The sequence below is a fragment of the Canis lupus genome, chromosome 16, assembly GCF_048164855.1.
Source record: "Canis lupus baileyi chromosome 16, mCanLup2.hap1, whole genome shotgun sequence".
NCBI lineage: Eukaryota > Metazoa > Chordata > Mammalia > Carnivora > Canidae > Canis > Canis lupus.
Window position 1 is genome coordinate 10,366,569 of NC_132853.1, and position 15,306 is coordinate 10,381,874.

The following is a 15,306-nucleotide window of genomic DNA, read 5'->3' on the forward strand; positions in this document are numbered from 1 at the left end:
CCTGCCCTACTGCCCTGAACACAGGATGCAGGACACCCCACTAAGGGCTCGATGTTCACGCACAGGTCACCAGAACTAATCCCTGCCCCCCCCCCACCCTCCTGCCTGGTGCTATTGTCTCCGATTTGGAGATAAGCTAACTCGGATCAGAGAGGTCCAGCAAAGCACTGCAGGTCACACAGCCAGGAGTCCCCCACCCTGCTCTCTGGGCCTCGGAAGCCGCTCTCCTATTCCCTGGGTGCTGACTCATCTGTGCTTCCCACCCTCATCTCCTGAACCTCCTTTTCGAAAGTCAAAGAAGTGGCAGACTGCAGGAGGGATGGGGGCCGGCCTCCCATGGAGAGGGGCAGCCAGAGGAGGTGCTGCTCCCATCCTCTTTCTTGGGGATCCCCCGCTGAGCCCACTCAAAGCCTCACCTCACAGGAAACTGGACCTGCCCCCCCCCACCTCTGTTGCTCCCAGTCAACCCCAGAAAGCACCAGGGAACCAGGCCAGGGTCCCAGATCCAGAGAGCCCCAGCCTTCTGCAAAATGTCTGCAGAGCTGCTGCCTCGGGACCAGCCCTTGGGGCTGGGACATCCCTGAGGGGCGGGGGAACCCTGTTCCAGCTGAAGTGACAGTGACCGGGCAGCAGGGCGGGGCCTCTGGCCTCCCTGCAGTCAGGCTGAGCCTCTCCTGGCCACACGCTGTCCTCTGCTCTCAGGCCCCAGCACCCCAACTGCCCGGGGGACACAGAGCCTCACGTGACCAGTGCACCCAGTGTCCTCCTGTCTCAGGAATATCCCACTCAGGGCCTGCAGCAGGTGGAGAGCCCAGAGCCTGCACCATGAACCCAGCCCGTCCTCCTTGGGCCTAAAGAGGACAAGGATGGGTGATGCCTTCTCTCCCTTGGCACCTTACCAAACCCCAAGTGGCTCAGCTCCAAGGCCTGAATGAGCTCCCCCAGTAACTACCAACACAGAGGCCCTACATTCACATCCAGCACTCAATACCCAGCAGTAATAACTGCCAGAACCAGCACCATGACAGTCCTTAGGCAAGTCCTGACTGATTTCCTCCCATCCTTCCAGCAGGCTTCGGAGACAGGCACTGGTTTATGCCCATTTCACAGATGGGGAAACTGTGAGGTTCTCCTCGGTGCTTAGATACCCACGCTGAGCCTGGGCACTGGGCACAGACCATAGGACCAGGCTCCCCGCCCTCCCAGCCCCTAGGGGAGCTAAGAACCAGGACACAGAACTCTTTGCTCATCTCCGTGTCCCTCAGGTGGGGATGCTCATCTTCCCTCCCACACAGACACACCTCAGAGAGGAAGTCCTGGGCTGAAACAGCCAGCAGAGTCTCCAGCTAAGTGTGACGCAATGGTCAGTGTCACAGTCGTTGGGGTGGAGAGGAGTGGGTTAGCAGTGGGCACACGCTGGCCCAGCCCATGTGGATTGTGGGAGTTGTGGTGCTACCTTTGAAATTTCCCCTGATCACTGGGGCCACACCAAAGAAAGCAGGGCAGACACAGGGAAGGGGAGCGCCTGCCGCCCCTTCTTCCCTCTTGGCCCATCTCTGCTCCTAAGTGTCCCCACCATCATTTATGCTGAAACCTGCCACTGACCTGTTCCAGGGAAGGAGGATGACCCTGAGGGAGCACCAGTCTGCCCCCAACACTCCCCAGCTCTGGGCTGACTCCAGCTCCTCCCCCAGAGCACGCTCGCTGCACTCATCCACCCAGCGGCGCCCACCCCACACTGGCCCCACCACACCAGGTGCCTAAGGAGGATCCACAGGTTCCAGCGGTCAGTGAAATGGAGCCACTGGCAAGCAGCGCTTTCTGAGATAACAGCCCTTATCTCAACTATAAATCTGAATGACAAAGTACATCCCTGGAAAATGATTCCATTCGGAAATCCTGTTTTGGAACTTCCATCCTAGGAACTGCTAGTCACCCCTGCCCTGGGATGCGAGCATTTTCAGCCTAAGAGGCACAGAAGCCTGGTCCCTTCCTCCACTGCATTACACCAGCTGGGATGCTGCTGCACTCTCCTCAGAAGGACAGCATGTCCCCATGGGGAGCTGCCCCCCCCAGGCCACCTCCTTCACCTCCCTCCCCAGGAGGAAGCTGGAGCTCCCCTCGCACTGCACACCGTCTCCAGAGAACACAGAACAGAGTAAAGCAAGGAAGAAACTGAACAGAGAGGAGGTCACGGTCACTTCTCCCCAAGACCTGGAGGATGGGAGAAGCCCCAATACAGCTTGGCCTTCCTGAGACCAAACTGAGCTTCTGGGTGAGAGGTGGCCCTTCCCTGCTGGCCCTCCCAGCAGTCCAGGGCCCCAGGTGCCCACTGGGTGCACAACCGCCCCGCTGTCCTCCCCAAGAAGGCCTTGACCCTCGGCCTGGCTCGGTGTAGCAGGAACTGAGCAGCTCAGCATCAGAAACAAAGGAGACAGGGAGGCCAAGGCTCCCAGAAGACCCCCCGTGGGCAGGGCAGCCACCCAGAAACAAAGCCCCAAGCATCGAAGTCCCCTCGCCTGGCACACCAGCATCTGTGATGGTCCCGCACCATCCTGAGGGCCCTGGTCACTGGGAGCCAGGGGGCCGTGGGCTGCCTCTGCAGGATGGGACCAGCCCCACCCGCTGCAGGGCCGGAGGGAGGACCACAGGTGCTCCAGGGACCCCCGGGACAGGGCCTCCCTAAAGATGTACAGGAGCCAGGGGGACACACCTGGAAAAGTGCCGTCTGGTCCTCGGAGGGACACCCGCCTCCCCCGCCTCCCTTCTAACTCGCTCTGGGCAGGACAGCAGAGTCTGACAGAGCAGCCTGGCCTCTGATTGGCCAGCGCCGTGGCTGGAAGGTGCCTCCCCTCTGATTAGCCTCTGATGAGCGGGTGGCAGCCCTTGCTGGTGAATGTTCCACAAGCACCTCCCACCTTGCCCTCCACTGGACCCAATCACCTGCGCGGGAGTCTGATGCCCCCACCGCACTGGAAGCTCCCGCGGCCTGTAGCACGCTCACCTGCCGCTCAGCCATGCACCTGCCACCCGTGCCCCATGCCCCGCACAGGTCCGAGTCGCACTGGAGGTCCCCCAACACTTCGGGCATATGCACCACCACTCTAGATCCCTCCAGAAGATTGCTTCCCGCCTCCCAGTGACGTTAAAACGCTCACTCTCTGTCATTGTGAGATCACTGTTTCCAATGCGGGCTCCAAGTTTTACCATGTGAGACCAATTCTGCTGCATGCACACATTCTGATGGCATTTTGTGGCATTGGGTAGAATAGTAAAGAGGTCATCAGGATCCCTATTGGCAAGGCAAACTAGGCCAGATGAGTGCCGCCCCCATAGGATCACAGGTGTGGGAAACAGAAAACAAAGGTACCCCCAGACCATGCACAGAGACACTGCAGCGCCCCCCTGGAGTTCTGTGGCATGAAACTTTGGAGAAACTGGGTCAGACTGTGGTCCCGTTTCCTAGGCCTGAATCACCAAAGAATGGCGACATTTACTTCTAATGTGGGGCTATTACTTAGGTTGGGGAATCTGCCAGAAAACTACTGGGTGAGTCAAAGCTGATGGGATGATGCCTCAGACTGTGTGACCCCCATGACCCACACCACCAGCCACACACACCCACTCACATCCAAGTGTGCATTCATCTGTTCCGTACATGGCTTTCCAGCCACCTGGGGCAGCACAGGCAGCATCTGAGCTGCCAAAGCCCCCACCTGCGCCCACCCCAGCACAAACATATCCAGGGCACCAGTGGTCACTCATGGGCATGTCACAGAGGCAGAAAACTGGAGTCCTTGAGGTGGAATGGGGGCAGATCAGTTCCCATCCCTGCACCCCAATTCCTCCTTGTAAAGTGGGGGTGGCCTGGGAGGAAGGGAAGCTATCTCCACGCCTAGCCTCAACACCACAGAAGTCCTGGCAAGTGGTCTAATAAACTCACCAGGGGACACTTTCTGTATCACCTCTCCTGTTTCTCCCACGAGGGAGGCACTGATGTGACACTGTCCGCAGGAGAGAGGAGTCCCTCACACAGCCAGCCAGTGAGCAGGGCCAGGAACTCGGCCCTGGGCCCCATACCCACTGCCTCGTGCTGCGTCAGGGTCTGGGCAGGACAAATGGTGGTAACTGGGCTCACTCTGTGCTCTGCATACATTATGCATTGAACCCACACAAAGAACCCTGCGGGACTTATGATCATCATTCCTTTCTTCAAGATGGGGAAACTGAGGCACAATGGTGTTAAATGCACCATTGGTAGGAGTGGAGCCAGGGTCTAAATCCAGGCTGTGTGGCTCCAGCCCGGCTGCCCTGAGCATCACCCACACCTGGTCCTCATGCTGTGCCCGCAGCAGAGGCAGGTCTGCCTGTGAGAAGGGCCAAAGCTAGCTCCACCTGCAGATCTCAGGATCCCCACAAGCTGAGCCAGGCCAGAAACCTGAAAAGGAACATTTGGCAGAGTGCAGACAACAGAGGAGTGGCTTCTATGGGGGGAGCCAAAATAAGGGGGGAAAGAGAAACTACAGTATCACATCACCCTCATGTGAGTAAAAACATTGCATCAAATGATCAGGCCCAGCAGGACCCTACTTGCCCTGCCGCAGGACCCCCAGCCTCATGGGTCCCCAGCAGACCCCCTGGCCACGGTTCATCTCTGTGTCTCCCACTGGTCCATGGTAAGGACAGAAATGTCACCTTACCCCAGGCTCCCCAGACACCCCAGGGACCGGGAAACCCCGTAAACACATGCATACATACACCCACAAACATACACACCGACACATGACATATGGACACGCGGTCCATGCAAATCTGCACATCGTACACGTGCACATACTCGGACACACACACCCAGAAACACATACACGTGTGTCCAGCCCTCCAAGGGGCTCTTGTCAAGCATGTTCACATATGCTGCCTCATGGGACCTATGCAAATGGCCCAGGAGGTGATGTGGAGCAGATGAGAGGACCCAGCCTGGGGATGAGAGCCCTGTGGGAAGGATGGAGAGGTGTGGCTGTCCAAGGACCAAGGACTAGTGCCTAGTGCCTCCTGGGACAGCCACATGTCCCTCTGCTGTGCTGCTCCTGGGATGGCAACAGGGGGTCTGTGGCAACAGCATGCTCCATTCCTTTTGCAAAAACACCATCCAGAAGAGCAGCCACATCATGTCGTTCCTGACTCAGGGGCTCAGTCTACATCAGGTATTCCACACAACCAGCCGGAAAAGACAGGAAAGATGAGGCAGGGTGACTGGCCCAGACCAGCCACCTCGAGTGGGTCTCAGAGGCAAACACACAGTTGGCACAGGCCCCTCCCCAACTAGCCATGCTGCACCTGGGGTTCAGCCACCAGATACCCCCTCCTGCGCCTAACTGCTTGTTCCCTAGCACAGGAGCCCCCCATCCCCAGCCACGGCCTGTCTGCAGAACTCATCCAACTACTCTGGAGCAACAGCCTCACACGCAGGGGCAGAGAGGGTTAAGGAAGCCCCCGGGTCCCCATTCATCCCTTGCAGAGACCCCATGTTTCTCACAGCAGCCACTTCTGCTGGCACAGCCCTCCCACGACAAGCAGAGCTGGGGGCTCCCTGCCAACGGAGCTAATGCGGGGCTTTCCAGCCAAGGAAGCAGCCCCAGAGAACACCAAACAGCACAGCAGAGTTTGGGATGTCCTGCCAAGAAGGAGGGGTGGGTGAGAACCAAGCCAGAGGTGCATGAGGGCACCTGCCAAGGAAGGGGAACAAGAAAACGGAGATCAAGTTTGGCATCACCTCCTCCAGGAAGCTTCCCAGATCTCCCAATGGGGCCCCAGACTATTTAAAGAGATACCTGGCAGAAAAATGAACAGTGAAACAAAGCCCTGTGCCCCTCCCAGAAGACTTAGAGGTCCTGCAGTGAGGAACCCCATCCCCTGCACCTCTGTCCTCCCATAACCCTCCAGGCCAGGCCTCCAGAGTCCAGGCAGGTCCTGAGGGTGAGTGAAAGGGAGAGAAGGAACAGGAGTAGAGACTGCAGTCAATGTGGTCCCTCTCAAAGGCATTCCAGTGAAAAAGGAAGGAGGGGGGAGAGGGGAGGAAAGGGAGGAGGGGTGGAGGGAGAGAGAGAGAAAGGGAGGAGGAGGGAGGGAGGGAGGGAAGGGGTGGGGGGCAGAAGGAAGGAAAGAAGGAAGGAGTGCAGGGAGGGAGAGAGGAAGGGGGAGGAGGGAGGAGGGAAAGAGGAAGGAAGGAGGGAAGGGAGAGAGGGAGGGAGGGAGGAAGAGGAAGGAAAGAGAGAGGAAGGAAGGAAGGAAGGAGGAAAGGGATGGAGAGAGGAAGGAAGAAAAAAGGAAGGAAGGAAGGAAGGAAGGAAGGAAGGAAGGAAGGAAGGAAGGAAGGAAGGAAGAGGGAGGGAAAGAGGAAAGGGAAGGAGAGAGGAGGGAGAGAGGAAGGAAGGAAGGAAGGAAGGAAGGAAGGAAGGAAGGAAGGAAGGAAGGAAGGAAGGAGTGGAGGGAGGTGGGCAGGTGGGCGGGAAGGAGGGGCTGAAACACTGTGGCTCACCCTGGGGCCACAGATGGTGGACGCCCCCCACCCCCCCACCCCCAGCCCGCTGCTGGGGCACAGGCCTCCCTGGGGAGTGCTGGTAAATGGAGGTGAAGGGGTATCCGCGCTTCCCCCCTACGTCTGAAATGCCGAGGCGCAGCCTCGCCTGCAGCGGAGAGAAGGGCACTCAAGGCCCAGCACCTGGGGTCCCTTATCCCGCCGACTGGGGTAGGGGTCCCTTGAGATGCTGGGGGCCCAGGGCGGCAGGTGCCAGCGCATCCATCACGAGGGTGCCCGCGAGCCAAGCTCTCGGGGAGGGACCCCGCCTCGCTCCCTAAGTGCAAGCCCAGGGCTCCAGCGTGTGGGTGCCTCCCGGTGTGGGTGACTCATTCTTGACCCTCGGGGCTCAAGCTAGTCTGGCCTCCCGCTGTCCTGGTATTAAGTAGGGGGCGGGGGAGGGCGGGGGAGGGCAGGGGGCATCTGCTCCCCGCCCCCTGGGCTCCACCCGGCGTGTCAGTGATGGGGAGGAGGCGGGGCCAGACGGCCAGAGGGCAGGGGCGGGGCGGGGCGGGGCGGGCATCAGCTGTGCCGGGCTAAGGGCGGGGCCGCGGGGAGGTCCAGAAATATCTGAAGGGTGGGGTACGGGGCAGGCTGTGGCCGGCACCCCGGCGCAGCCCTGGAGCAGCGTCACAGCGGAAGGCTCTCCTGCCCGCGGCCACTGCTGGGTGGTCACGGCCGGGGGCACCGACCGCAGCCCCCGCCCCTCCAGCCGCTGAAATGTGGACCAGATGGGGGAGAGGGCTCCTGGGGGGCGCGCAGGCCTGGCTCCCGAACTCCTCCCACTGACTGCTCCCTCCTGGGGAGGAGGGGAAGGGGAACGGATGGAAAGGGTGTCTTTCCAGCCAACTTGATTGAGTCAGAGGAAAGTTAACCATTTCAGACCTGTCAAGTCCCACAAAACTTGGACAACTCTTCCCACAAAATTATTGCGAGAAGCCGTCACGTGACCGGAGTCGACCAATGCCCGGCCGAGGAGATGACCTCAATTTCCAAATATTGGGGTCATGTTTCATTTCACATATTCCCCTCCGCCCGTTACAATCTTAACCGGCCCCAAATGCAATCTTACTTTTCATTCCTTCACACACTTGGCCAAGGAGACGGTAGGAAAAAAGGGCCATGTTCAGAGAAAACTCGGAAAACATCTGGCGCGTCCCAAAATGGAGAGAACAGGCTCCCGCCCGCCTCCCTCCCGCATCTGGGGTGCGCAGCCGCCCGCCCTGGCCACGCGCTGCCCTGCCCGGGACTTCAAAACCGCTCCCAGCCTGGGAGGTGGGGACCGTCTGGGAACCCGCTCAGAACAGCGGCTGCTTCACACGCTGCGCACTGTCGGACCAAAGCCAAGGGTGCAACCCCTGGACCCCTGTGCCGCGATTCCGCTTCCAAGGAGCCGCCGTGGCCCTCGGGGACGCGGGGATCCAGGCAGGGGCGGGACCACAGGGGCAGAGCCAGCGCAAACCTGGCAAGGGCGCGCTCCCCAGCCAGCACCCAGCCCCAGCTGCGTGGGGTCGAAGCTCCCCGGAAGGGTTCCCTCGTGTGCTCCGGCACATGGGAAAGCCCACCTGAGGAGCAGGAAGGGGCTAAGGCCACCATGGGGCCCCCTGACCACATCCCCTACTGGAATCCAGACCACCTTCCCGGAGACCACGACTGTCCTCCACCTTCAACTGATCCCCAGGGAGAATTGCCAAGTCCGTTAGCTCAGCAAGGGGATAGGGCGCCAGGTTCCCAGAGCTAGGCTAGGCACCCCTTGTCTCCCCCGGCCCCCCTGTTGGCCGCACACCCTGACTCCTGCTCGTCCCCTTTGGCCCACCGCACACTCAGCATGCCAGGAGAAAGGGAGAGAGGATCTTAACTGGCAAGGGGAACATAGAAAGTGACTCTTCCCACAGGGCTTCAAATTACAAAGTGGCGGAGGGAAAGGGGTGGGCGGTGGAGCAGGAGGGCCAGCTGGTCCAGCTGAGCCCACTGCCCCACCCCTGTACCCCCCACTTTCCCTGACCTCACAGCAGCAGCTATGAGCCTTGCCTCCCCACCTGTTAATGGGGACTCAGAGGGTTTTCTGGGGCCTCTGATGTGTGAAGGCCCATCCCACAGGTAACCACCAAGGTGATGCTCAGAATCCACTGTCCCGTCAGAAGGCTGAGCTGGAGGGAGTCGCGAGCGGCCAGCCTCCCCATGGGAGAGGGCGCCTTCCAAGTCAGACCTCTGGCAGGAGGAATGCCCCATCTGGGCACCATCTGAGCCACTCTGCCCGACCTCCACCACCATCTCCTGGCTCTGCTCCACGCCCCCCATCTCTGGAAGGGAAACCCAAGAAAAACTGCCTCCGGAGGGGTTAGGAGGTTTTGGGGTGGGATTAGGAGCAGGGCTCCTGGGTATCCCGAGTATCCCACAGCACTTCGCGGCCAGGATTGCAAGACTCCTAGGAAAGCAGAGACCCAGCCTGGAGGCGGGCAGTGCAAGCCCGGTTTGGGGGGGGGGGCAGTGCAAGCCCCGAGGGGGGGTGCTCAAGCTCAAGCTTCTGGGATTCCCCTACCAGGGACCACTGTCCCCAGACTCCAGGAGCCCGGCCGGAGTTGACGGGCTGTGACTCTAGGGGGCGACCCTTCCCAGGTTTCAGGAGAGGAAGTTGTGCTGCCCGGCGCGAGTGATGTGGGAGCAGCTCTCTTTCAGGACAAAGTTTGCCGGCCTCGTGGACAGCCCTCCGCGCCCCAACGCCCCGTGGCCGCGGGGTCCCGTGCCGGCGCGTCCCGCTGCCCGGCGCCCAGGACCGGCACCCGGAGGGCGGCCCGCGGCGGCCGGGGATGACAGGCGCCCCCGCGCCCCCGCGCCCCGCGCCCCGCGCCTTACCTGCGCGGCTCGGAGGCGGCGCCCACAGCAGCAGCAGCAGCAGCAGCAGCGGCGGCGAGGACAGCAGCGGGGCGCCCGGGCGCGGCGGGCTGCGCGCTTTCCAGCGGGTGTGGACGTCCATGCCGCGGGGCGCGGGGCGCGGGGCGCGGGTCGGGGCGCGCGGGGACGCAGGGGCGCGGGGCACGGCCCGGCAGGGAGCGGACTCGGCGGGACCGCGCGCCCTAGGGAGTCATGGGGAGCGGGCGCCGCGCTCTCCCTCGGGCCGAGGCCGGCTGGCGCGCTCGCCCACGGGCGGGGGTCGACTCTGGTCCGCGGGGCGGCCGGGACCCCGCTCGGCTCGCGCCCTCGCCTCCTCGCCTCCTCCGGCTCCTTCTCGCCGCCTCCTGGCCGCCGCCGCCGCCCCGCGACCCGCTCCCCGTGGGCGCTCCGCTCGAGTGAGGTCCTGCGCCAGCCGCGGGGACGGGGAGTGCCGACCTCGCCTCGGGCGCCCTGCGCTTTTCCCCCCGTCCCTCCCCCCCTCCCTCCGGGAAGGCACCCGCCGCGGCTGTCGATCCCCCGCGCGCGCAGCAAATCAGAGCCCGGCGCCGCGCTCGGCCGGGCCGCCCCCGCCTCCCACTGGGCGCCGCGGGCGAGGGGGTGGGGCCAGCGGGCGAGTCGCGGCGAGGAAGGGGCCGGCCCGGGGCCGCGCGGGCGCGGGGGCGCGCGCGGGCGCGGGGGCGACGCGGGGCTGGGGGCGGGGGCGGCGCGGGGCTGGGGCGGGGGCGGCCTCAGCCTCCCGGGGAGCGCGCGCCGACGCGCCCTGCGGCCCCCCCGCGCCCCGGACCCTTCCCGCCGCGGTGCCAGCGCCCGGCCCTCTCCGCGGAGCCACACCGGAGGGGCCCCGAGTCCGATCACTTTGGGTTACAAAAAAAAAAAAAAAAAAAAAGTTGCAGCGCAGCCCAACTTTTTCTTTTACGTGGAGGAGTTCCGAGCTCCTCTTCTGGGTGGAGACTGAATTTCCACTCCAGCCAGATCGGGGCGCCCAAGACTGTGGCCGACTTGTCATCCCGCCCGGAGGACCCGCCCTCCACCTTCCCCCCTTCCCCCTCGCCACAGATTGGGCGTGGGAGCCCAAGTTAGGGTCTGACTCCCCAAGGGTCCCTGAGTGAGCCTGGAGGTTGCACATCTGGGATCTTAATCAGGCGAAGCCGGCCTGCAACCCCCACCCCTCTCCTCGCTCCTGCCTACTCCTGGTGACCCCTCTGCCACAAAAGGAAACCAGAGAAGATGCCCCTTGGGGAGGTGACAGCGGGCAAAGGAGCGAGGGGTCAGGACCTGCTGCCCTGGGGACTCCTGATGGACACCTGCCTTTACTTCTTCAGGCCTGGGGAGGTCAGTCCCCTGGGGCAGTGGGCTGCCCTTCCCATCAGCCCCCCCACCCCCACCCCAGGAATCTTCCCTTCTGGGAGAGCTTTAGCCCGGGTTCTGAAAAAGAGAAGAGGTGAAGGTGGATGAAAGGACTTGAAGCCCCAGAGCTGTCCCACCCCCACCTCCTTGAGCAAACAGCTCCTGCCCTGGTGCTGGGACAGGGCTGGGGCCAGCGCCCCGGTCTGCAGTTCCATCTCCAGAATGGTGGGAGACTCCCCCAAATCCCCTTAACCTCCACCGTTCTAGAGACAAGGATGGGGGAGTTAGCTTTGCTGGGAGTTAGCTACATGCTGCTTCTTGAGGTAGGTGGCAGGTGGCTGCCCCCAACTTCACAGTCAGCTTCCTATCTGCCAGGTGCACCCCTCCAGATGTGGACAGTACACAGAGAGGACAAGATGGGGGGAGAGGTACAAGACACATTAAGTAAAGCAACACGTTCTTTCCCTTTTTTTTTTCCAACCTCCATAAATCATATATATGATCAAGGGAAGTGTGTGTGTGTGTGTGTGTGTGTGTTTATGTGTGTGTGTGTGTGTGTTGTGTGCATGTGTTTATGTACGAGGGGTGCGGGGGGCTAAGCTGAAGCTGGTCCTTTTTTTATGCCTTTTAATGAGACATTGCACCTGACACTCCTGAGACCACAGCCCCCAGCACTGTCTGGCCCCTAGAGTGCTCCCCACCAGTGGGAAGGCCAGCCTCCCTCCACGACTTGGGGTGCTGCCATAGGTCAGTGGCTTGGTTACCAGGAAATAGTACAGATTTAAGGAAGGAGTTCCAGCTTTTCCGCAAGGACACGGGGCACTCCTCAGACAGTCACGCGGGCCTCCATCAGGCGACTGGCCACCCAGGCTGCCTCTCGGCAATGAGAAGCCTTGCAGCTCGTGGCCGTGAGCAGACAGGCCAGATGGGTTTGATCCTATCCCTGAAGAGCAAGGAGTGTGATGTCTTGGCCAAGCTGACAAAGGTGAGTTTCCTCTCCATCCAAGCCTGGAGCCAGGTTGGGAGGCAAGTTTCCATCCCATCTCTGAGAAATTCAGAGAAAAGTTCTCAAACTGAGTGGCCTGACCTGCCAGCCCAGGACTGTAGGAGAACAACATGACTATTTGGGTCATGATCTGAATGTCCATGGGCACAGTGAGGTCAGCCGCCCCATAGGGGACCCAAGAGGGTCAGAGACTTACCCAAAGTACCAGCTCATCTGTGGTGGAGCCAGAATTCACATGCAGACTTCCTTTCGGACATGAAATATGCTGATCACCTGGCCCAGATTCACACAGCAGTGACTGGTGGTAGCTGACCCCAAGGTCAGCATCCCTGCCCCGGCCCTCCTGCAATGGATTGAAACGGATGGCCTGTGAAAACTATTTTGCTCTTGGCTCAAGAGAGTCTGCAGTGAGCAAGATGCCGGGGTCCTTTCGGCAAGGGCCTGACAGCAGCACAGAGACTCCATCACCCACCAGTGTAGGGAGTGGCCACCTGTGTGCACGTAGCCTTCCCACATCTTCTGGCTGGCCCATCCCGGCACCTGGACTTCGAGTCATGGGAGGGACTCACCACCATCCAGGGCTTTGTGCACCCAGCCACTCTTCCCATGGTGCCCAATGGACAGTGGGACAGGCCAGCTGTGCACCGAATTTTGCACCTGGGATCCAACCACCCAGCTTGCCCTCCCGTCGCTGTAAGCTCTCCTCACATACTGTGTAGGCAGCAGAGTCATGGTTCTCAACAGAGCATCCGTGTGAGCACTGGGTGTTGCCCTCCCCAGGCTGTTTAAGCCCTCAGCCGCCGTCTAGGGGCTGCTCAGCCTCCCACAGTCATTGCCTGGCTGGGAAATGGCCGGCCCATTCGCAGGGTTCCTTCTCCCCATCCCCCTCTGCAGGTGGAAGCTCAAAGCCCCTAGGACAAGGGGGGAGGAGCCCAGGTATCTGCTTGCCCTCCAAGAGGTCACAGTCTGCTGGCATCAAGGTGAACCCAGGGCACCTGGGGGGACTGCCGCCAGCACAGTGAGTGGCTAGTGCTGCCCCCACACTGACCCACAGATGTTGGAGGTATCCCCGGGGTGAGTTCCCTTTGGCTGCTCGAGGAGGACTCTCCAAACCTGCATCCCTCACCTGTAGGTGCTGACCCGAGATGGGAGCCACAGACTCGGCTAGGACCCCAGTGGCAGCCACGAGTGAGTTCTCCACTGAACTGTGCGGCTGTGGCTCTCGGCACGCTGGGCCACTCCCGGCGGGCTCTCCCTCCACACCAGGGCCTGGTACTATTAATCCCAGGGTAACCTCTGAACAAGTACCAGCAAAATTCACCACTTTAAAGGCCAAAGACACAGCATGTCCTTCATCATCTTGTTTCTTTTCTTTCTTTTTTTTTTTTTTTAAGATTTTATTTATTCATGTCAGACAGAGAGAGAGGCAGAGACACTGGCAGAGGGAGAAGCAGGCTCCACGCAGGGAGCCCGACGTGGGACTCGATCCCGGATCTCCAGGATCATGCCCTGGGCTGAAGGCGGCACCAAACCGCTGAGCCACCCGGGCTGCCCATCATCACCCTGTTTTCAACGTGTTCCTCATTCAAAGAGGACTCAGTGGAAGAGGGCAGGAAGGGCTGATGGGCCCAACAACAGGCCCCCCAGTCGGCAGTCTGCTGGGGCAGCCATCACAAAGTGCCAGGGGCTGGGGCATAAATAGAAGAGACTACTCTCTCACAGTGGGTCCAGAGGCTGGAAGTCCTAAGTCAAGGTGTCGCTGGTTCTTCTGAGGCCTCTCTCTGGGTGTAGAGGGCCTTCTACCCCTCCCCCACCGCCATCCTCCTCCTTTTCCTGTGTCCTAAATTCCTCCTATAAGACGACCATCATATTGAATAAGTTCACCTTAAATGAAGATGACTTTTTTTTAACCTTATCATCTCTTTAAAGGACCCATCACCACAGTCACTTTCAGGAGTGTTGGGGTCAGGGCTTCAACACAGGAATGAAGGGAGCACAGTGCAGCCCACAGTACCTCAGCAATCCCAGTCTATGGGCCTTTCGGAGGAATCCAGGGCACTGTGTTTTCCAGAACAATAGGGGCATTCTGACGCCCATGGGAGTGGGGGTGGGACCGTGTCTCAGCAGGAGGGACCTCCGATGGTATCTCACCCTGGCTGCTGGTCCAGCCCTGCCAATGATCTCGCTCCTTTGGCAACACAGAGTTGAGCGTCTAGTCTGTGACGCCGTCCACACTGGCTGAGGAGTGGGGGGCAGCACACAGGCTGAGACACAGCCGTCTCCTGAGTCCTTCTCTGATCCTCCTCTCTCCTTCCCTACCCTTCCTGTGAAGAGGTGTCGCTGGCCTGCTTCCGGACCCCTGGACCAAAATGCGCAGGGCGTGCAGAGGAGCACGTCACTGTCTTTGCCACAGTCTGTGGGCGAGCAGGTGCACTGGAGCATCATGAGAGCCAGGCCTCAGAAGGCCACATGGCCGTGGACACATCTCCCTCCAGCTCCAGCAGGCCAGCCTCAGGGCCTTATATTGGCATCCCTGGGCCAACCCACTGTCTGATCCACTGAGTGGACCAGACCGCATGTGGGGCTGCTCTGGAAAGAGCCACACAGGGAATCAGGATCTTGTGCTCTGGCCCCGGTGTTCACTCAGAGCTCGGGGGGGGGGGGGGGGGGGGGGGGGGGGGGGGGCTCATCCCCTCATCCCTCATCCCCTCATTCCACCTCAAATTCCATGGGTTTATGCAAATGATTTCCCCGTGAGGCTCTCCTCCATGCACATCCAAACCTCCACAGCTCTGAGAAGTGAAGGCCCCTACCCACCCCACCAACCCCAACCAACCCAGAGCCCTGCTCCTTCTGGGAACTACTTGCTTCCAGAGCTCACATTCAGGACCCAAGGGCGCCAGGACCACCACTCTACAAGAGCACACCAGTCACAGTCACGGTCACGGGTGCCATCATTCAGACCAAACACGCTAGCCTGCAGGAGGCTGAAGTTCTTCCATCAGCGCTTCAGGGCGTCAGCGGAGACCAGGAAGGGGGTTCTCCCCAGCGGCAGGGCCGCCTCCTGGAGCGGCAGTGCACATTGCAGAGCATGCAGGGGTGCTTGCCCAGCACCGGCCAGCCATGCCACCCTGGCTGAATCAGCTGGAGCGGCCCCTCACTGTGCTTGGTTTCGGTGTCATGCTTACAAAGGCCTGGTTTTACTGAACCTCAATGTTCCTATCAGGGGCCAAGAAAACTTTGCAGGATAATAGAAATTCCAAGCGAAACAGTCCAGGATGGACACCCAATAAGACTCTAGACACAGAGAGTGAGTTTGCAATTACCCAGACAGTGCAATGCGGATACACATCTTCCAGGCTGTGACTGGCTGGACTTCTTACCCTCCCAGAGGATTCATATAGATAAAAGCTGGGTTTGCAGCCCAGGAAAAATACAGTTGGAAACATCTCTTTAGTTAGCTCTTACAAAGAAGCATCTG

General features: G+C 60.6%; 1 protein-coding gene across 2 annotated transcripts in view; it reads right to left on the reverse strand.

Moving 5' to 3' along the window:
* COL5A1 (collagen type V alpha 1 chain) overlaps positions 1-9,932 on the reverse strand; it is a 151,054-nt gene extending 141,122 nt beyond the window's left edge. For both annotated transcript variants that reach the window (XM_072778551.1, XM_072778550.1), the window contains exon 1: positions 9,434-9,932. In XM_072778551.1, the coding sequence (XP_072634652.1) occupies positions 9,434-9,554 (121 nt within the window). In that variant the 5' untranslated portion in view covers positions 9,555-9,932. The remainder of the gene's footprint in view (positions 1-9,433) is intronic.
* Between the last annotated feature and the right edge of the window lie 5,374 nt (positions 9,933-15,306).